This window comes from Chaetura pelagica, unplaced genomic scaffold (assembly GCF_000747805.2).
Source record: "Chaetura pelagica isolate M959 unplaced genomic scaffold, ChaPel_1.0 scaffold222, whole genome shotgun sequence".
Lineage (NCBI taxonomy): Eukaryota > Metazoa > Chordata > Aves > Apodiformes > Apodidae > Chaetura > Chaetura pelagica.
Window position 1 is genome coordinate 4,333,308 of NW_009952711.1, and position 21,928 is coordinate 4,355,235.

Here is a 21,928-nt window from a genome sequence, read left to right on the forward strand (position 1 = left end):
GTGGTAGAACAAGAGGCCTCCATTTGTGTCTCTAAAGATCTCAGCCAAAAGGTGGAGATTCTGTAGGATAAAGCAAGCAGTCATTGCTAAAGTAATCCTCCCCCACATCTTTTACTATGTATATCACTGGTCAGCAATACTGGTATGCCAGCAAGAGACAAATCCTCAGCTGTTTTGTACACATGAAGTTTCAGGTCCTGGTATTCTCAGCTCAGGCCTTTTCACTAAGACATCAAAGTCACATGAAAGCTAAGCATATTTTGACAGGAGAATTTCATAATCAGAACTATTTAAACTATTAGGTTTACCCTTGCAAATATCTGTCTGGACTTCAGAGAACTTGTATTTAAGTCTTAACCTTTCCTGGGATGTATATGCAGTGTGTATATGAAGACATATCTGTACAGCTTATAGTTTATATCAGGCCCAAGAAAGCTTTATTATTCATTAGTGCTCTTTGGATGATAAACTGAGCAGAAAAGATGCAGTTTTATTGTAAAGACATTGTGACTTAACAGAAAATGGTCTATAAAAGGCCATGCATACTACAGATCAAACATTTAATTTTTAAATTAAAACCTTGATCTCAGCACTTAGTGGCTTCATTTTGCTTTAGATTCTTCATTTATGCTTAAGCCTGTACAAGACACCTAGTTACTTTTTCCATACTGGAGTCTGGTTAACAGTAAATAGACAAGTATGTGTTGGTTTTGATTTTTAAAGAAGTGAGGATAAAGGCATAATAAATCTTTGATAGTTAAAAAGATAAATGAAAGAATATCTCTCTGGGGAGAAGGAAGAAGTAATAAGCACTGCAAAAATTACTGTGAAGTCTGTTTTAGAGTGCAGGCCACATTCAAGTCAAATCCAGATAGCTATAGAAGAATAAATTATATGGTGTATTAACTTTCAGGTTTCTGGTATTTAAGACAAATCCAGAATCCTGTGAAGTCACATGCTTTATGTAAAGTGCATGGAGGGAATTGTGGGTCTGATGGATTATGAGTGAGCTGGAAAGCTATATGCTACAACTCAGTAAGAAGCAGTAACTGAAAAATGAACTGTTTCTCCCTTTTCTGTCTGCTGTTTGAACTTCCATGTTTTTGGATTTGATTCTCTCCTAAACATGTTTATGATCACTTAGTTAAGATGGACCACCTTCTATCTTTTATAACAAAATAATAAAAGAAGTGACACTTCTGGCATTGCCCGTCTGCTATTTTGTAATAGGCAGTTCAAAAATCTGTAAGAGATGGTGGTGCAATATCCTGTCATTCTGAAGGGACCTGCAGCCACTTTGCATCTCTCTCAAGAGTGCTCAGAGGAGCCACACAGGTAGCCCAAGGAGATCCTTGTCTTCCCTTCTGAAATGGTGCCAGTCTTCCTAAAGGAACTCAGGACCAGAGAGTGGGTCAAAAGAAAGCAGACATGAGAAGCAGTAGACTCAATAAAAACAAGCCATCAAACAAAAAACACTCTTGTTTGCTACATATCATACTTCAGAGAATCAGATTCTAGTTAGGAGTTAAGCAAAATCTTTAGAGACAGCTTCTACAAAGTTTGGTGCTGACATTAAAATACCAATTGTACAAATGATTGTGAAGACTGAAAAAGCCATCAAGCAGAGCCGATCCACTACAGAGGCTGCAAACTTCCATTCATTGCAGATGGCTTCATCTTCATCTTGGTCTCTGAATCGGTTTGCAATGTACCTGACCTCTTCCAAGATCTTAGCCAAATCTGGGTCACCTTCAGAGGGGTGGCCACTGTGCAGCAGATTTTCTTCATCTGTTGGTGAGCAGGTCATCCTCCCACAGATCACCCCTGAATCAGTGGTGGGTGTGCAGTGAACCCCTTCCAGCCCCCTAAACCCAATGTACAGCATGTTCCCATTACTGGACTGCTGTCCGCTCACAGTGTTCATCTCCACACTTGACAGGCTACATCGACGCTGTTTATGTTGACAGGCAGGACGCACTTTATCTTCCCCTGGTCTTTTCATCCTCAGAAACCAAGCACACCAGTTGAGAAGGATGACTCTTGTCTGAAAGAAAATGATTAAGAATAAGCATCTCTTCCCACAAGCCACTGTCTTTGGGTGCTATCAGTATTCTTGCAGCCTTGGGGGACTATTGATTGCCTCAAGGCTGACTATAACTATTGAGAGTCCCCCCTCCTCTGGTGGGAATCTCTGTAGCACTGAGTTTTCCTTACACTTGTACAGCATTATGTCAGCCTTTTCCACCTTTACTAGAAACAATTAATTAAAAAAATCAAACAGATCAACACAAAAAAAAACACAAAAACCCACTTACTGAAGAAGGCTTACTTTTTAATAGTCTGAATAGCACTGCTTTGGATTGTAGTCAATACATTACAATTCTTTCCTTCATATTTGTGCTCTAATATTAAATTCACATGACATTACTGTTTGGAAGGGACTGCTAAAATGGATGCTAGGCTGGTCTGGACTGGGTACCACCAAGCTTTACAATGTTTTGTCTCTGTTCTTATGTTTCTTTCATGACAATTGATTGCAGATTTTGGAAAACAGAGCTGGACATGGAATGGAAGAAAGACAGAATTATTATTTTTTTTTTAAAAAGTACTTTGCAAATTTAATCACTGTGTTCATGATACTAAATAGGAAGGGATGCCTGGATGCAGCCCTGTGTGATGTGCTCCAGGCCATCCTGCTTTAGTGGGGGAGTTGGACTAGATGATGTCTAGAGGTCCCTTCCAATGCTGACAATCCTGTGATTCTGTAATTCTGTGTATCATTTTATTGTTTTCCATGTTGCCTTATTCCAGCCTTACAGAAGGTGCAGGCAAGCCAGAGACTGCTCCAGTTCAAATGCAAGCTTCTGTAATCTATTGCAATTAGATTTTAAGAGATCATTCCAGTGTTTCTTTTCCAGAGCACTAATGAAATATTGTGGTCTCATCTAATACATAAGTCTTACACCATAATTAATATTACATTTGTTCCATTTATTCTGACTGTGGGTTGCCACTCTGAGTAGGTGATATATCCAGGCAAACATCCCAACCAGAGACAACCTGCTTTTGTATTTACACTACCAAACTTCACCAAGGAGGATAGTATTCCATTAACTGAGGGCCTGATACAAAATTCACCGGCATCCAAATAACAGACTTCAGCTTTTCAATGCTAAAGCTCATTCCTCAACCTCAAAAACTCTGTTTTTGAGGATGTTTGGCTCAGTACTAAACATTTATCCCCTTTCAGTCCTCAAACATGCTTCTGAAGATAGATACCTTTTATTATCTTCATTGAAATTTATTTCAAAGTCACTATCCCAGAATAGGCCAGGGATTATCTCATTATCTCTTGTCTGCAGGGCACTGCTGTATGCACATTCTTCTTGGCTAGTAAGGATAAAAATAACTCATTGTTCTGAAGGAAAAGGTCTTTCTGTCTTTGGTAATGCCAGCTGCTGCCACGAGCTGGGTGAAGGCAGGAAGAGTGGACAGTTAGCTGATGATACTCATTAATATTTAGCAATCCAATATCAGTGTAATGTTCTCGTAAAAACAACCACTCATAAAAGTACATTATCAAGAAAGTCTTATGTGCTTAGAAAAGTAATTTTCTTTGCTCTTTACAGATGTTTTTGACCAGAGGTGTAAGGATGAGGACTTTCAGAAAACTTCATTTCCTTTAACAGCCATCTTTAACAGGTGCTTTTTTTAGGTTATTGATGTCTCTGTGTGCACAGCAGCTAAATATGTAGCAGCTGCACAGTTGCACCTTGAGGGCAGTGTAATTCATGCATTTATAATCTCCATCAGCACCTTACTCTTTCCTTCTACCTCATTCGCTTTTGACATCTGCAGCTTATTTGAAAATTCCCTTCATTTATATATTTAGGTTTTAGCAAAATCGTAAGTTGCGTCTAGCTGTTGTGAAGGAGAGTCTGAGTACAGAAGCAAGTTGAGGTGTATTCATATTCTCTCTCACAGAGGCACAGTCCCTAAGAGGCTAACCACACAAAAGGTATCTGAACATCTCATTTATGGTGAAACTACTTCTCAAAACAAAACATTTATAAAGGATTTATATGTTTTTAACAGTAAGTAGTAAACATGGCTCACTAGTTACTCTATTACATCCCTGATCTGAACATTTGTGAAATAGATAATGAATGAAAATCAAGCCTTACCCATTTAGGCATTTTCCCCCCATCTGGATCATGATGATGGTATTGTAGAACAATAACAGTGACAACAACAGAGAGACCAACAATAATCATAGTGCTGGCAAAATACTGAGCTGCAAAATAAACAGATAATTACAGCAATATACTTTGGCTGATATTGCTTTGTAGCTATTGTAAGGAGTGTTTAAATACATGCATACATGGTGTTCTTTTTCCTGTGTAGTGATACATGTGCTGCTTTAGATACTTGTGAAAGATTTCTCAAAAGCAGAAAGAGCAGCTTTTATTTTGAGAGGATTGCCAGCCTTTAGTAATTGTCTCTGTGGAACTGACCTTTTCTAAGCAACCCTGAGAAGAACTGTCCTCTAATTTTCTTTCACCAGTATTGTAGAGAGTGGCCAGTACTTCTGAAAAGTTTATCTTTCTGCCAGAGGAATTACAATGGGAAGACTTGATCATAATTAACTTTGTCTGACCAATTTTGTCAATACTTTTTCCATGGAAAAGTAACTTCTTTATTATTTCCCAACATACATAGGTTCTGTATTTTCTTAAGAGCAGGGAGCACAGAAGTTGTATGGGGATAACACCCATCAGGGCCTCTCATCAGTTGGCAACATTCTTCTAATTCAATTGCTGTTGGCCATTGGACAGGTGGTGATTTGCCTTACTGCAAAAGTCACTGCACCTCATTTCACAAAAAATCAAAGTGAAGAAAAGCCATAGTTAGCTTACCAATTAAGGGCACAGAATCAGATGTTGCTGGCATAATTTCAGCCACAAGTAACATGAAGACAGTGAGAGACAATAAAACTGTTATACCTGAAAGATAACCATTAAGTATGAAATTAGATCAGTAGCAACTTCTTTTGGTTTGGTCACATTTACAATATCTTGTTAAGCATTTACCAAGTGAGATCTTTTCTCCCGAGTCTGCTGGAAGCAGAAAAACTAACAAAGCAAGTGCTGATATCAGTACACAAGGAATAAGAAGGTTGAGTCCATAATAGAGGGTCCTACGTCTCATAGTTACAGTGAACGTTACATCTGGGTAGGGTTCTTTACAACATTCATAAAAGCTCTCTGTTCTCTTCCCAGGAACTCCTGTATAGGAGGGAAGAGGAAGAAAACCAGAAATTAATATGAATACACTGTATGTAGTGATTGTTTTTAAAAAGGATAAATATAGCTTTCTAAGTTTTGCTATAGGTAAAACTCCTACTTTAAGCTGAATTTCCAATTAAGTCATTTTTTGTTGGATAATAAAGAAAAATCAGAAAAAGATACTGCATTCAAGCAGCAATATTTTACCTACTTTTAAACATGTGTTTTCATCCTATACCTGTTCTCAGAGTTTCAAATGCCACTAGCTAAATAATTTATTAATTTAATTTCCATCTTTATTTCCCAATCATTACTCCATCCATTTCAGCAATGGAGACAAAACTGCGAGTTCACAGTGTAAATAAGTAATCAAGAGCTTACCTACTAAATCCCACTCTCCATTTGAAATATAGCCAGATATGTCTGCTTCTTGCATTTGTAAGTCCAAGGACCAGCCTCCATAAGTCCAAGATCCAAACTTCAGGTTACACTTCTGTACATCAAAGGGAAACCAGCGCACGTCTATGTAGCATGAACTTTTAAATATGCCTAGATTTTAAACAAGAACACTTAATTTAAATGCTTGTTCCACATAATTTCATATACATTTTGTAATCAGACTTCGTTCTACATTGTGTCCCCTGTTTTTCACTCATAAGTCATATTTAATCTCAGTTATGTCATAACATGTAAATGGAAAAATCAGTCAGAGAAAAGGGAAAGAACTGCACCATTAATGTGTTGACGTTATAAACTATTTTTGAACTACATTTCCATTTTGGCACATAGTGGGAGAATATTTAGAGATTTATAGATACTGTATTTCAGAAAGAAATTACACAGAATATGCAATCTGTTTCTTTTATTTATTTCTTTTACTGAATAGGATAAGAAATCCTGAAAGATTATTTGCTGTCTTACTAGATTTACATGACCTTGATTTATTCAGAAAGGCCAGCTTCTTACTTTTCACTTGTTGAGTCAGGCCCTGTCGTTTAGCAGCTTTCAGAATTGAATTGAAAAACCTCCACCAAATGGAGCATCTTAAATCAAAAGAACATCAGGCAAACCCTTGAAACCTCTGGAGATGGAAAAACTAATTTATCTGGAAAGCACTTGGCTCTATTGCTGTAGTTTCTAAAATTCAGATTCTAGGAAGAGTTAATTCTAAGGATTATGCTAATTGAGACTGGGAACAGAAACAGTACTCCACTGCTATAAATCCAGAGAGTCAGTGATATAAGTCTGATATCAAATAAGTATCAAACACAGACTATTATCCTCTCAGACTAGAAATTATTTTGATGAAGCATCCAGTGAATAATTTCAAATAGAAGATACATCCAGGATGTTACTAAGCATCTTATTGTAAAGGTAAAGTATTAATAGAAGAAACAGCTGAATTAATGAAATACAGTTTTACGTAGAGGCATTACGATGGCCTTAATAAACAGTATCTTTTTCTCTTCAGGGCTTTTATATTTTTCTTCTTTTATACTTCCACACTGAAATAGTGCATTATGGTAGAAGAATTTCCATAATTGGAATTTAAAAATTCATATTGTATGATGGTTTTCATACATACAAAAATGATAGTGATGTAATTCATTATGCATGTGGGCTTAAATCTATCAGATTATGCTAGTTAAATAAAGAAAATGCCACAGAATTTGTCAATTTGAAACCACACCATATATAAGTAGTCTGAGTTATCAAAATTTATGACATGAAAACAGCCTACCTGGTGGCAGATATTGGCAATGTCCTGAGGAATTGACTAAAACATTTGTGTGAAATGTCGCATCAAATCTTTCATCAGCACTAGAATAGGGAAGAAAAAAAAAAAAAAGGCTTATATGCTATTAGACTGGCTGAAGAATATCTGAGACAAATCTGTTCTTCATAAAAGAATTACTTCTCCCCCCAAACTTCACAGCTTTTCTCTTGTTGCCATTTTTCTGTGGCTCTGAGTAAAGGGCCTGGTACTATTGGATTTGCTCCTGATCAACAATTTTAAGTGAAGTTGAGCCACCTCATTCTTCCTGCTTACCTGCATTCATTGCAGTGCCTTGGCTCTATTGATTTCCATTTGGAAAGTAAGCACTTTGTAACAACTTCTCAAGCAACTGTACAGGGAAAGCTATTCCTGTGCTATCTACATTAACAGCAGCTAATAAATACAGAGGAGATGGATGCTCCAGTGTCTCATCTTACCCCTTTTCATGGCTGAATGTTATTTTACATCTCACATAAGAGTGTTTAATACAGCTCCAGCTTTCATTATCTACTTGGTAACCCAAAAACTGGATCCAGCAAAAAACAGAAACCATAGTAGAGATGTCAGTGTAGTGGTGCTGACCAGGACTGCCCTCATGTGCCACTCTTACAAGTCTCTAGAAAAGAATCATAATGTTACTTGGACAGTGCTTCCAATTATGAATTGGCAGCTACTGCCAAGGAATATCTCAGCCACATCTGACAATTTTACAGAGGAATTTACTAGGCATTAAAATTTTAAGAACTTCTAGCTGAGAAGCAACCTATTTTCAAATATTTAGATGAAACAAGCATTCTAAGTTTAACTCTTGAAGTTCAGTAAGTTTGCTAACTTAAATCACTTTATGGAAGATGTTTAGATTATTTAGCCTTGCAATGGATATATCCTTATGTAGTATTGTGCCCTATTTCATGGTTCCATTTACTACTGCAGGTTTTTTGATTAGGTATTACAGATTCTGCTCTATACATCCTTAGGGGATGTAAAGGTATTCAAGAGATTGTCACAGTTAATTTAAACTGGTGCCTAGATTAAATTGCACAGAATGTAGTGGGAGGGTACTAGCAGTGAATCATTTTTGCATCACAGATCTTTTCAGTAGCTGCTGTGTTGTGTTCCCATCTGATGGCTGTTGGCCCTGGTTATAGATGTAGGCTCCTTGCTTGGGCTTTGATTTGTGGGTCGATAAGCAAAATGAGACACAGGCCAGCGTACTTCCATGTATTGTCTGTACTTTCCAGTCGCCTTGAGGGGTGGGGTTGGCACACATGGCAAATACAGGCCCAGCCGCTTGGGGGCAGAGCAAGAGAGGTTGCACACGCTTTGAGGTCTGGTCTCTTGCTGCAGTTTGTTCTTATTGATATAAAACCCTGTGTTGTCTCTATGTTGATATGAACATGACAAGTCTCTGATGTCTCTTTGCCTGTTAGTGATTTAGTGTCCATAATTTTCTAATTACCTTCTAAAACATCACTGAAAAAAATGAAAACAGTAATAATTTGAGATGGGGGAAGTGAAATATTCATAATTCTAGGAGAAAACAGGGTATAATAAATGGTACCTTTTTCCAGCAGGAAAACTTGTATTGAAATATTCTTTGTTTTTTAAAAAAGGGGAGACTTTAATATTTTATCTATTCTGATGCAAATTTTGTATCTCAAAAGCTGCAGTACAGCCATCATTATTTTGGCCATAGTTACTTTGCATTTTATTTTCCCCTTATGTATCCTGGCTCAAACCAGGACAGTATTAGAAGAAATTACATTTTTAAAAGTTCTGGACTGGTCTGTGAAATATGCAGACAAGAAAAAACTAAATCCAAACATGCACTTGCCCATCAGGAGCTGAACTTTTTCTTGTGATGAGCAGGAGGCTCTCACAGTGTTGAAAATATTTGCAACTATTTAATTTGAAGTCTAAGACAAGCAGAAAAGTCTAAATATTGTGTATGCAGCAAGAATGGATTCTAGTACTTTTAGGGGAAAAGGCAATTCAATTCTAAGGCATTAGAACTAACATAGACTGCTCTCCTTCAGCTTCTCAGCTCGTGGCTGGATTCTCTGAGTTCATGTTGAAGCTTCTCTTCCAGGTGTGTAGCCCTTACTGTTCTCTTTCCTCATCTTGTACTACTAAGATCTCTACTGATTGCACTGCTAAATTTGGCAGAAGTGGACTCAGAGGACATTGAGGAAAGGGACAGCAAGAAAGATCATACACAAACATTTATTCACACAGGTGTGCACTCACATGCATGTCTTATTTCCTTAGAAAATCAGACTTAAAAGTTCTGCAACAGATTTCCATATTAGACATAGACAAATACTTGCTTTGACTTGAAATTAATATGGGCTACATGATGAAACTCAAACAAGAAGTCAAATTCAGGATGTAAAAATATCTATTAATAGAAATACAATTCTTAACAGTCAAGCACCAAAGGGTTGCTTCTAAGACCTTCCTGCTGTTTCTGGTAATTGACAAAAAGAAAAATTTCAAAAGGACACAAGTGATCAAGGAACCTAGGTTTCACTGCCATCTGACTGCCTTTCGTAAGAGTATCAAGAGGTAATGAGACTCAAATATGATTCTTTTTCTGAAAAAGGAGCATTGGTGGTTTTATACGCTGCTTCTAACTGTTTTTTTAATGCACTGCTTCAGCTGGGAATGCACCAAGTTGGGAATGCAGCAAGCTTTTTCTTGATGAGAATTTGCACTCAAATGTAATGACAGAAAAACATTTCTGTTACGTTTCTTCTTCAGGATATAACCACTTGAAAGTAGATACTGACTGCAGTACATTGAGATGATGATGCTCTACCTAGCATATATAATAGCACTGGAACCTATCTGGAAGTCTCAGGTTTATAAAACCAGAGAAATGAGACATAACTACCAGAATTTTTGTTATTTTATGAAGTACCGAATACTGTGTGTCCATTTGGAAATTAATACCACCAGAAATGAGCAGTTTCAATAAATTAACAAAGTGGAAGAGAGCCGTGCATGTCACTGACATAATCAATCCTGCAATTTGTACATAGGCCAACATTTTCTTCCCTCAAAAAAGCTACAGATGAACTGGCCCCAGTCCTTTCACAATAGGCTGGTTGTAAAATTTAATACAGCTGCCACGAGTTTCTCTGTACTAGGCTGCAGCAAGATGTGTAAGGACTCAAGACACAGGGAGACATGCATTCATTAAAATGAAAAATGAATTTATAGTTCATTAATTTCTTTGTAACTGCAGATGCATGTCCCTAGTTAAGCATATAGAAATTGAAAGCATCAATCTCAAAATACCATGTCACTCTAAGAGAATATCATAACATTCCCAATGCAATTTCATACAGGAATAAGAATTTGTTTTAAATAGCTTTGTTCTCTAACTAAATTCTGAATAAGATTTTGAATTAAATATGTGTTTGAAATAGAAACAATGTAGAATAATTGCCTCATGACTGTGCCATAATTAACTGTCCCAAAATTGAAAACAATAGTTTTCTGTTAATATAGGTTTTTCAGTTTTTCAGGTTAAGTTACTCTTCTCATTCTATGATGCACTTCAGCTACAGTTACCATGGATATACTAATATTACTAACTTGTAAAAAAATTACCCTTTCATTTTGGATAACTTAAATATTTAAGGATAAATCTTCAGATACATTGAAACTTGCCCTCAGAGTCATAATTAATTATTTTGGAATCCTCTAAACTGCTGTTGTAGAGTACCCATTTCATGGCATACACTGTGTTATTCAGCCAAATGGAAATGAATGCATGATTTGCTGGATTCTCCCTAGAATGCTGTAATTTACAGAATAAATGCTCAAAAGAACAAATTTGGTTTGAAAAACACATTAATCAAGATTAATTTTGCAAAAAATACCTGTCCAGGTTGTATGTTGCTCCATTTCATGTGCTGAGCATTTGAAAGTTTTTTTTAGGCTGGTATAAGGACAACTGAAGAGCTAATTGCAATCCTTAAACCAGAAACAAGAAGTAATCTTGACAGGCAGTTAATAATGCAGTTAATAATTATGGTGAACTCTAGTGGAGATCACCTCAAATGATTTAGTGTTAGCGGTACCTTTGAGAGAAGCATTGCTGCATGCTGCGAGCAAAGGAGTAACCTAGGCCCTGGAGAGAAGTACCAAGTGGCTGGCAAATGCTGTCACTGGGGGCTGTTGTCTCATCATTGCCATTCAACAATACATGCGACAGTGACATTGATCATAAAGGTGGTCATCAAATGATAAAGGGGAGCATCCCTGCAGCTGACATATTGGGTACAGCTATTATCTAGGTCTTGTCGAAACACACAAAGCAGCTCCTGAAGTGGGGAGGGGGAATCAGATTGAAAAACACAACATGGTTGTCTTTGCAGACATATGGCAGAGACACAAAGGAAAAAAGCCCTCAGGAAGACAATACGTTCATGTCATCTGCACAGGCAAAGAAAAAAGGACATACCCTGGCTACCCCAAAAGAGACAGTGTAACATGCACAAAGCAGATGCAAGGTCCTTCCTGTATCTGAGCAACAGTACACAGGCCTCCACCAACTGCAGAAGGCAAGCTATTAGAAAGCAGAGAGCTCTCAATGCTTTATCTTTATAAACTAAATAAATTTCATTGGGAAATAGCATATAATGGTGCAGCCAAAGAATCTCTCAATGTCAGCCAAAGGTTCTGCAGTGGATTGATGGCAATCTAAAATAAGCTCAACTCAGAACAGATAGTTTGAAGGAAAGCAGCAAACGTTTTAATTACTTTTGTAGCAGGAAGAAAGAGTGATACCAGAAGTGGACATGGGAAAATGCAAACATACTTACAGTATTTACCTATCCTGCCTCTAGTGAAATCCAAACTAAAACTGATGAGCAGTCAAAACTCAGATTTGATTTCACTGGTAAACATTTAGACCAAACAAATAATTTAAGACAAAATTATCACTACCTGTGCCATTAAACAAAGCTGGAAAAGTTACGTTTTCTAATAACCTCTCAAAACCTAATTAGAATTGGTGGTAAGGAGAACATCATTGTTTATGAAGTATTTGCAATTATGGCCTCCTGTTGTGTGAACAGGAGACTGGTAATTTTCCAGACCTCTAATGTCTTGGAAAAGTATTTAAAACCCGAGGCATTTTGATGAGAGAATTGTCGTTTACCTTGCTTTATCTAGCAAGGGTGCTAGATAATCTCATCTAGGTCCCCTTTCCCACTAAAGGTTGGATCAGTTGCTCTCTCCAAGTCCCTGCCAAACCAGACTGTTTGGTGGTTCTAGAAATCTCTGATCTCTCCTTCCCTTGTGCAAAAAAACCAAAACCCAAAAACACACAAACAAAAAACCCAAAACCAAACCACAAAATAAAAAAAAAACAAACAACAAACCCACACAAAGAAAACCAAACCACAACAACAACAAAAAAGTCTCTACCTGTTGTAGAGCAGAATATCTGGCTTCCAAATCAGTCCATCAGGAAAACGGACATTCTTCACTCCCGGGTATTCTGACACATTCCACTGTAGATAATGATCTGTCCAGTACTAAGACATACACACAAAAAGTAAGTTATATAATTTCAGCCACTGGTTTACTCTAGGGACTGGATAGCCTGAAACAATAGCTGTTCTCTTGTTAAAGTGATACTGTTATGTTCAGGCAGAGAAATGTTTGAAAAGGGTGAATTAGACCACCTAGAGCCCAATGAAAAGCATAAATATCTGATTTTCAATTCCCACTGCAGTGCACATAACAGCCCATAGAAGAATATTTGGGGTGCTTGTATTTTATTGTTCCTGCTGCCTCAGGTGCCAGTTCGGGACAGAATATATTTTCTTCTATAATTTATACATTAACTTCAGTTATGTTTATCTTCATAGAATACTTTATTTTCAGCTGTTGGAAATTCTCAGGTGTAATAACTTGATTACAGACATGAGAGAGAGCAGCCAACAGACCCTGCTGAGAGGAAAACCAACTGAAATGGCAGAATGATTAACACAAGCATAGAAGGTCTTAGCAACTCCAGTGCCCTTAAGCTGGGCAGCAATGGGGGCAGATGCCCAGCAGCACAGCACTGCCCTACCAGCTTTCTTCCTGGGGGCATCTGCCCTGGGGGCTAGCTGTGCTCCTTTCAACCTGGTCTTCACTGCCAGGACAGGCAGGGAGTCTGTCCCAGTCAAACCAACATCTGAATTGCATTACAATAATTTATATCAATATATCCAATGATTTATTTTTCTAACTTCTTTTAGGAGTTATCACAGTTGATACAATGTAGCACAGGATGACACTGTATGAAGACAGTCAAAGGGTGACAGAGAACTTACTATTCAAGTCTGTATTAGAGATAGTGTTAAGTAGATTGTACGGTTGCCCTGTTTGGCTGTGTCTACAAAGTGCCTACCCATCCAGCTGGAGAAGAGCTGCCTCATTTTGTTTTAACTTTAGAGCTACCATCTTCACTGTAGCTGAAGTACATTAGATGCAGATTAGAATAGCAAACTGCTCAGGGTACTTGAGTTAGTATTAATCTGTGCGACTAGGCGAGGCTTCTGCTATAACTTAGATCTAGTTCCAGATTTTGTTACTGAACAGTATTCCATAGAGACAGTGGTCAGGATCAAAAAGTCCACATGTATGAATACTAAATTTATATTTCCCTTTTTCCCCGGTTAGGTTTTTTGTTGGTTTTTTTGGGTTATTTTTAAGTATTTCAGTGATGGCTAGATAAAATATATTTATGACACAACTCTGATTATACATGCATATATATCAATAAAGGTAGAAGAGAGAAAGAAAATTAGGGAAAAACTTCCTTCAGACTATTTAGCATAATAAAATTATGTATTGCTGGCCTTAAATGTGCTTTGAATTGATCTCATATATCATTAATAGACAGTTAATACACAAACTTACTTTTTTAAATCTTTGCACAGGCCATGAAGAGTGGCTACAGTTTTTGTAGCAAGTGATCTGCTCATTGCAGTCTTAACATGCTGCACATACAGTACATGCTAAGGTAAATAAATCAAAAGAAATAATAAAATATATAAAAGAATCAGGAATTTCTTTAGGGGGAAAAGAAAACAAATCTTGAAAATTATTAGGATGCTGTGGGATAAAAGAGAAGGAAAATAAGGATAGTTTCTTGAGTATGAATTGTCATCTGTTTTCCTGGTAAGAAATCATAGCAACTATTGTCATTGTAGCTCAAAGCCAAAAATGTACTATATTTGACAGCTTGTAAAAGCCTGTAAAATAACATGAGTTGACTCTTTCTTCCATACCAACTTTTCTTTGTGAATAAATGGAATAACCATGATACCCTTTGTAGGTCACCAAGACAGTCTTTTGTATGTTTCCTAAGGCCTACCACAGTGCAAGAGAAGTACTCTATAAAAAACTGTTACAATAAAATAAAAAAGAATACCTTTAAACTGAATGAACTGCTGAAGACACTGAAAAGTGTAAAGTGTCTGTGGTAGCAACATGCTCACCTTGAATAATACAACTGGTCTGTAAACCTTGACTTAACCCAAACAATTCAGTTTCCATAATACAGATGGGAATTAAACCAATGGCAAATTCTCAGTCTAGCTGCTATAGTACAGAGAAAGCTCCCTGTAGCATCCCATCTTTGTAAAGCACAAACTTATGGTAGAAATGTTTTGTGGAAGCATTATGAGCCCACAGTAGTAGCATGGTAAGGAAGCATCTTGTTAATTCTTAACTTTTAGTATTAAACTAATGCAAAAGAATAACCAAGTCAGAATAAATCAGTGTGGGCTTCTTTGCTTAGAAGCAACTCTCTCACTAGTTAACCTTAAAGAGAAAATAAATTTGAAATAATCCCACAAAGTTCTCAAATGGTCTATTATCTGTTCCATTTATTAAAAAGAGAGTGAAACTTACTCCTGCCCAGCAATGCCTGCAATGAGTTAATGGGGGCAAAGTTCTCTGCTGTGGTATCTAGTGGTAGCAATAGTTATGGTTAACTAGTAGGAGAGGATGCGAAGTTGTGTGTCAACTATAAGAATTAAACATTGCAACAAAAAATAAAATAAAGGTATTATTTGAAAAGTGAACACCCTACGAGGGCAAAACAAACTGGGAAGCCAGAAAAAGTAGACTGTTCCCAGCTGAACATCAAGTAACTGAACTGATGTTCCAACATGCATTTTAGTCATTTAACAGATACAAAATTTGGAGAAGTGGCATAAAAAAATCTCTCATGTTCATAATTAACTTCTGATGATGATCTATGTTTAAACAACAATTTGAACAACATGGGAATAGTATGGCCATTTTAATTAAAATCCTCTTACAATTTCTTATGCAGGTAGACGGCAAAGCAAGTAGGATGACAGAGATATTAAGTTAGGAGAGTGGCAGCAGCTCTCAGGAGATAATGAGCCTCTTTAGAACAATTTTTTCCCTGTATCAGAAGAACCATTGGCCAATTTTTAGAGTGCTGATCAGAACGGTGATTACAGATGAAACTTCCATGTATAATCATCTTTCAAATAATTTACCACAGCATAATGGATTTGTTGGAATGGGTGATAAGGCACTTACACTGCCTGGGAATCTTAAGACAGCAGTATCTTACGATGATCAAGAGTAGAGTGAGTTGGTAACTAACGTATATGTAGTGACTCAAATTCTTACAAGTTTTCAGAAATACCTGAAACAATATCAAGATTTAAATCTCAGCCTAACAATTTTCCAGTTAGTTCAACTTCGTCTACTATGTAGCAAGTATAGAACAGACGCTTGAAAGTTTCCTAAAATTCAACCCCCTTGCCAGAATACACTAAAAGATCAAAGGGGAAAAACACATACTTTGTTTCAAAACTCACCATTTGTAGCCAGATATTTGTTGTTAATACTTGATTTTTTTCATCCTAGGAAAAAGGAGAAAGGGAGTAAGAAGAAAAAACAAACCACAGCTTAGTACCATATAGTTAAAACAACACCAGTAAATATATTTGATTATTATGAAATAGCCAAATAGCCAGGTGCTAAGGTTAGGGTTAGGGTAGCAAAGGGAATCAGTGTCTTGAACTTATTGCAACAGAAGTTTTCACAGGTACTTTTTAATATCTTTCATACTACCACAGTCGAACCTATTGTTTCCTGAGGGTGTCCTTCTGCCAGACTCTTCCCTGGGGCTCCTCCTTTAATAAAGGATCTCAAAAGGCAAAGCAGATTACAGTAGGGGTTGCTTGTTTCACCTTCACTACGAGCAGCCCTCTCACTAATTAACCTTACACAGCAGATGCAGGCAGGTAGTAGAAGAAGTTATTGAACAATAAAAGTGTGACTGAGCTCAGATTATGTGTGCTGAGGCTGTACTGAGCAGCTTCTTAACAAGCAAGTAGCACCACTGATATCAGTGGAACTATGCAAAAAGTGTTGGTCAGCATTATCAGTAAACAGTCATCAGAGCAGAATATTATTATTCTGTCTGGGAAGAGTTCCAATTTGAAGACCTTCCTCCCTGCCTCCTGTGACTGCTTGATGTAACTTCAGGTGACACAATAGGCATCTTACTCCTGCAGTTAATTAAGAGCTTAATTCTTCACTCCTCAGACCCAGGAAAATGTGGGTGACCTTAATTCTGTGGAGCTACTGTATCAGTATCCACCTGGATTGTGTGAAGTTAATGGAAAATACTATCTTTACTGTCAGTATTACATGTTCTCTGAACTGAGTACACAATCCCTGTACCAGCACCAGTCAAAGTTTCATCTGCAGTCTAAGGATGTATCATAGCAAGTTTCAGTCACTTGTACAGCAGCAACTGTCAGAGTTGCTCGTACATACAGACTTCTGAACTTAAACCTGTCACTCTTGAACTGAAATACTGTTCCTAAAAGCTCAACTTTTTTAAAAAAAGTTTAATAATTTCATACAAAAAAATATTTCTTTTTTTGATTCTACTCTTTACTAAAGGCCAATACTCCTTACTCTTTTGTTGTTGTTTGGTGGACTTCTAACTGAACAGGGGTGTCCTGAGAGACCTTTCATTGAAGCCATTTTAGAGCAGCACAATAGTAAAAAGTTGCACAGCACGTAAAATCAAATATAGTGCAAGGGACAATGGTATTTGTAAAGCAAATGAAGCCTTATGAAGAGCAGCATCAGTATACCAGTGTTACTAGGTCATGTATAATCACTATTAAACATACAACATACAGACAAATGAAAAGGTTTTAGGTAAAGATTGGTATTGTGTATGAATAAAGTCTGCACCTTCCTACCATCCTGTAAAATGAAAAGTAAAATAGGAAAGTATAAGGAAGCACAGAACACACAGGTAGTGGTTCAGCACTTTTCCTCTATTTTCTGCTTCATCCCTTCCATGAACCTTACTTTTCAAAACTATCTCAAGTGAACAACTCATTTAAATGGCATTATGGGGAAACAGGTCTCTCTAGCCTTTTTGTTTCAGGAGTACTTTGTTAAGCTGCATTGAATTAGGATGCTGAAAGCATCTCTAAAGGTGGCAGCCAGAGAAAGCAGTAATTTGCAATAGCAGTTGTTATTCTCTAGCCATATAAAAATTAGTTTGGTGCCTCTCTCAAAACCTGCTTATAGTATAAAAGCACAAGAAAACTAGTTTACCTGGGATCTTTAATTCATGAATGAAGAAACAATCCTTAAGAGATCACTCATATTACCATGGACTGAAGTCTATAGACAAGGGCTGCAAATTAAGGACATGAAAAACCTATATATGTTTCTATTCCTCATAGCCATTTTTAGGTCAGATGTAAATACCACCAATGATAACTTATCATTAATTTGACAGCTTTTTCTCTAAGCTCTGTGTGCCATATGAACACAAGTTCCTCTAACGCAATGTCCCATCTGTTGTGTTTGAGCGAAGCTGAGAGCACCATTGCTGTGTGGTTTCTCTGCAGGGCAGAGAGTAGTTGTGCTGCTTTGCACAGGCATAACTGACCACTCAAAGGTGCAGAGTAATTCAGAGCCATTATGTTGTTTCCTGACTTAGCTGAATGGCATGTACTCCTGTGTGGTTAAATTCTGAGTTAAACTCACATTCCCAGTGTGATCTCTTTCTACACATAAATGTCCCAGCCTTAGACAGTGCTGTTTCAAAAATCCCCTTTTCAGTAGCAGAAAAATATTTTACAAAAGCTGGAGTGCTGCTGATGCTTAAGCTAATGATAGACCATGGGGATTTATTTTAAAGCCCTGAGCCCACAGCATAGTCAGATGAACTATTTTAGGAGTACCAGAAAGAAGCTCTACTATCAACAAGCACAAATCATAGAATCAGGCTGGAACCATCAATGAGAAGTCAAACCAGCAGAGCTGAGGGGAACGGGAGAGTTTTAATCCAGCTGTGCTGCTGGCAGAATGACTCAGCTGCCTGCCACTCTGCCAGGCAGAGTAGGCACATGGCACAGCCACCACAGGATGCCCGCAGGAGAGTCTGCAGACATATTCTGAAAGCCAAGAGTTATTCTGAGGTCTGATCTTTCACACAAACCTAACTCAAAGAGGGTATCCTGAGAGTATTAACTCAAAAGTCACTTGTACAGTGTTAGTCTCAGTGAAGATGGACCATGCTGTTTTCCTGCTGTTTCTTTTCTTACTTTAAGCATTTAGAGCCTAAAACAGTATATTTGAACAAAATAACTCCCACTTGGATCACTATATTTAAGGTTACATCATTGTCTGAATTGTAAATCCCATCATTGCTCCTGAGCTAGAAAAACTTTGCCGCATGCTGAGTCTTGGTTTATAGTTGTAGGTTTTTTATAGTGTTTGTTGGAGCAAATGGTTTCCAATGTTTTAGTCATTATGGGATTGACTCACTACAGGAAAGGTTCTGATTTTAGAGGGCTTGTCCTTCTCCATGGTCCCAAGTGAAGCTGGTGAGAGGTGGGGCAGAAGACATCCTGCAGTGTTTCTCTCAGCTCTTCACTGTTTCAAAAGCTTTACAGCAAACTGCTGTAACACTTTTTCATCAGAATCATGCAGTACTTCCCCATAAAATGATGGATGGGCTTGAAATGCTTTGCAGAACTTCACCTGTTTTTTCACTTTTCAGTATTTTGTAAACACATTCAGAAAAGTGCTGAACACAAAGGGAAGGCAGCTCACATTGCAAACACCTTAAACTATTAAGGAGCAAAGAAAAAGGACTTAACAGTATCTTCTGAGAAGCTTGGAAAATTAGTCAGAGAATGAGACCAGAAGCTATATCATGTTGGCTGGATTGGTGTAGGGTTTGCTTGTACCAGCTACTTTAGGTTACTTGCTGTTCAGACAGTGCTGGCCAAGTAGTGCAGCTAATGAAGAGTTTGGTTCCATTCACGCAGTGGGAGGTGGGTGAGAGGCCACTTTGGTCTGCTTGATTCATAACTATAGTCATGGTCTGTGAGGGCAGAGAGTAAATTGCTACTGGACTGTCCATCACATTTCTTATGGCAGCGTAGCTAATGAAGGAAAAGTAGCTGACATCAGGAAGATGTGAATGGTCCTTTAGTCATTTTTGAAGGTAGAGGTAAGAATTTCTGGAAGTTTTGATGGGAATCGCACCGTCTTAATTCTCCACGTTCGTGTCACTGGTTTTGTTTGTCTTTTCAATTTAAACAATCTGTCAGACCAATCATCTCTGGAAACACAGTATCAGATTCTTACATTATCCTTCTTTAACTCTGTGTTCAACATGAGATGAACATTTGACAGTGCTTTGTGAAGGGCACTAGACTGGACATTACAGACTTTGTAAGGCAGATTATCTGCTGATTTTCGATGGGATGTCAGCATATCCAGTATCCACACTAGAAAAGCTATGCAGCAAAAAACATGGGGAAAAAGAAGTAAAATAAGCATGTATGCCTGTAGATTGGCAGGGCAGACAGGGATGTGCAGCACTTAGTGGGAAACACATACTTCCTAGAAGAGTTGCATAAAGTGATGTCCTGACTTAAATCTATCAGATGTAATTCTTGCACTTCAAATCCAGATTCTTTTTTTTTTTTTTTTTGAATGTGGTTGAATCTCAGCTAAATTACAGAAAAAGTAATGCCTCTTTGAACTGGGCTTCAGTTGCTAGGAACCTAATAAAAGAGTTTGTAGAAACATTTTAAGACATCTCTTGTTATAGCAATAATGCTAGGTTCCTGATTGGGACCTCATAGCAAGCCTGAAGTTAATAATTGTAGTTTGAAGTTAAAAATGGGCTGACAGCCGGTGAGACACAGGTAGGGCATTCCCTATGTAGATTTTTACTTTTGTTTGCTTGAATGTCATCCTTCTGAAACCAGTATGTTAATCAGTCTATTAGCTCTTAACTCATTGTCTCCTGGTCCAGCTTCACACACCTGGAGCCCATCTGGAAACACCATAGTGACCTCATATTCTTTGTAACTCTAAGTCAACATGGGGGACCACTGCAATTAGCCTCTCCCCACGTGCCAAGGTTAATAGTAAACTTTTGTATTAAGGGTGACTCAAAACTTCTTAATAGTGCAGGCAAAACTGAATTTTGCTATCCTCAGGGTGAGGACGAAAACCTTGAAAAAAACAGCCTGATGCTTCTGCAAGGACACTGAAGTGAAAACTACAGCTGCTTGCCAAGGACTACCCTGTAGTAGCCCCCGTATGTAGGGGCTATAGCTGCAGCAAGTCTTGATCTTGAAGAATGTGGTAGAGGATGCAGAGACACCTGCCTCATGATAGCTGCACATTCATTAGCCCTGAAGCCTAAGGCATCACCTACATTGCACCTGCCAAAAGGCAAGATTAATTAAAAAGCAAATTTAGGTGGAATGAAGGAATGTGTGGGGGTTTTGCATAGGAATAAAAAGCTACACATATAGTTAGCAATGTGAAACAGGTTTTTTAGGCAACATAAAGACAAAGGCAGTGTACAGGATATATGAGATGAAAGAGATCTGAACTCCTGATGCCTCTTCCTCACCTGACTTCCCTTTTTCCACAAAAGGAATAGATTAGTGCTATTACCTTTTACTTCTCCAGTAGTCAGCAATACACCTTTTTATCAGAGTAAAATGTTTTTGACTCAGCTAACACCATGTATTTCCAATTTTGCAGAAGATTATGTATAAACAGGCATTACCAATGCGTAAATAATATTAAGAATATTCTGTGATCTCCAGCTTAACACCAGGAACAGGCCACAGAGTGTTTCTGATTTCTTGAAAGTAGATGCAAAAAGTGCAAAATTATTCAATAAATGTCAGAAGTGGAAAATACAAATTTTCACCATTTCACTGTGTTTTTCTAAAGTCCACTTCAAACTTCAACACACATTTATATTTGGTGTTCTGACTTTTGCTACATCAGTAAGATTTTTATATAAAAATAGAGCTCTGACATCTATGACTTAATCTTGCTGGGAAGCAAGGTTCCTTCAAAATTACAGCACCTGTTGCAAACAGTTTAAATAGAGTTTATGATAGTGTGTATTTACTACACAGTCAGCACAGCATGCCAGTTCTGCATGATTTAGCCCTGGCCTTGTGCTTGCCTTAGGCCAGCTCCCTTTACATCAGTTGCTACTTTGCCTGGATTCTGTTGGTGCTAAAAGCCTCCTGAAGGTTGTCTTCATTATTTTTTACTCAGCCACCCCAGGCTTCTAGTGACCTTAGTGAAAGCTGAAAGTTATTCAGAACATCACCCTTTCTTCTTTTCCACATTCCACTTCAAAGCCAAATTCAGTCCCAAGGTATCTTCACTGCAAGGGTGATACCTGACGGTGTCTTTCTCACTTTCCAATTTTGAGTCTCTCCTCAGGTTCTTTCAGACCTTTAGGGATAAGGTGTTGCAGCTGTGCTTGGGATTTAGCTAAATATCT

The 21,928-nt window shown here is 37.7% G+C and overlaps 1 protein-coding gene across 1 annotated transcript in view; it reads right to left on the reverse strand.

Annotated features, from left to right (window-relative positions):
- Window positions 1-1,152: 1,152 nt before the first annotated feature.
- The window catches only part of CHRFAM7A (CHRNA7 (cholinergic receptor, nicotinic, alpha 7, exons 5-10) and FAM7A (family with sequence similarity 7A, exons A-E) fusion), a 32,214-nt gene continuing 11,438 nt past the window's right edge, over window positions 1,153-21,928 (reverse strand). The window contains exons 3-10 of the mRNA XM_009994527.1: window positions 15,930-15,974; window positions 12,502-12,611; window positions 7,027-7,106; window positions 5,667-5,834; window positions 5,091-5,285; window positions 4,917-5,003; window positions 4,185-4,294; window positions 1,153-2,044 (exon numbers count right to left, since the gene is read on the reverse strand). Of these exons, the coding sequence (XP_009992829.1) occupies window positions 1,526-2,044; window positions 4,185-4,294; window positions 4,917-5,003; window positions 5,091-5,285; window positions 5,667-5,834; window positions 7,027-7,106; window positions 12,502-12,611; window positions 15,930-15,974 (1,314 nt within the window). The 3' untranslated portion in view covers window positions 1,153-1,525. The remainder of the gene's footprint in view (window positions 2,045-4,184; window positions 4,295-4,916; window positions 5,004-5,090; window positions 5,286-5,666; window positions 5,835-7,026; window positions 7,107-12,501; window positions 12,612-15,929; window positions 15,975-21,928) is intronic.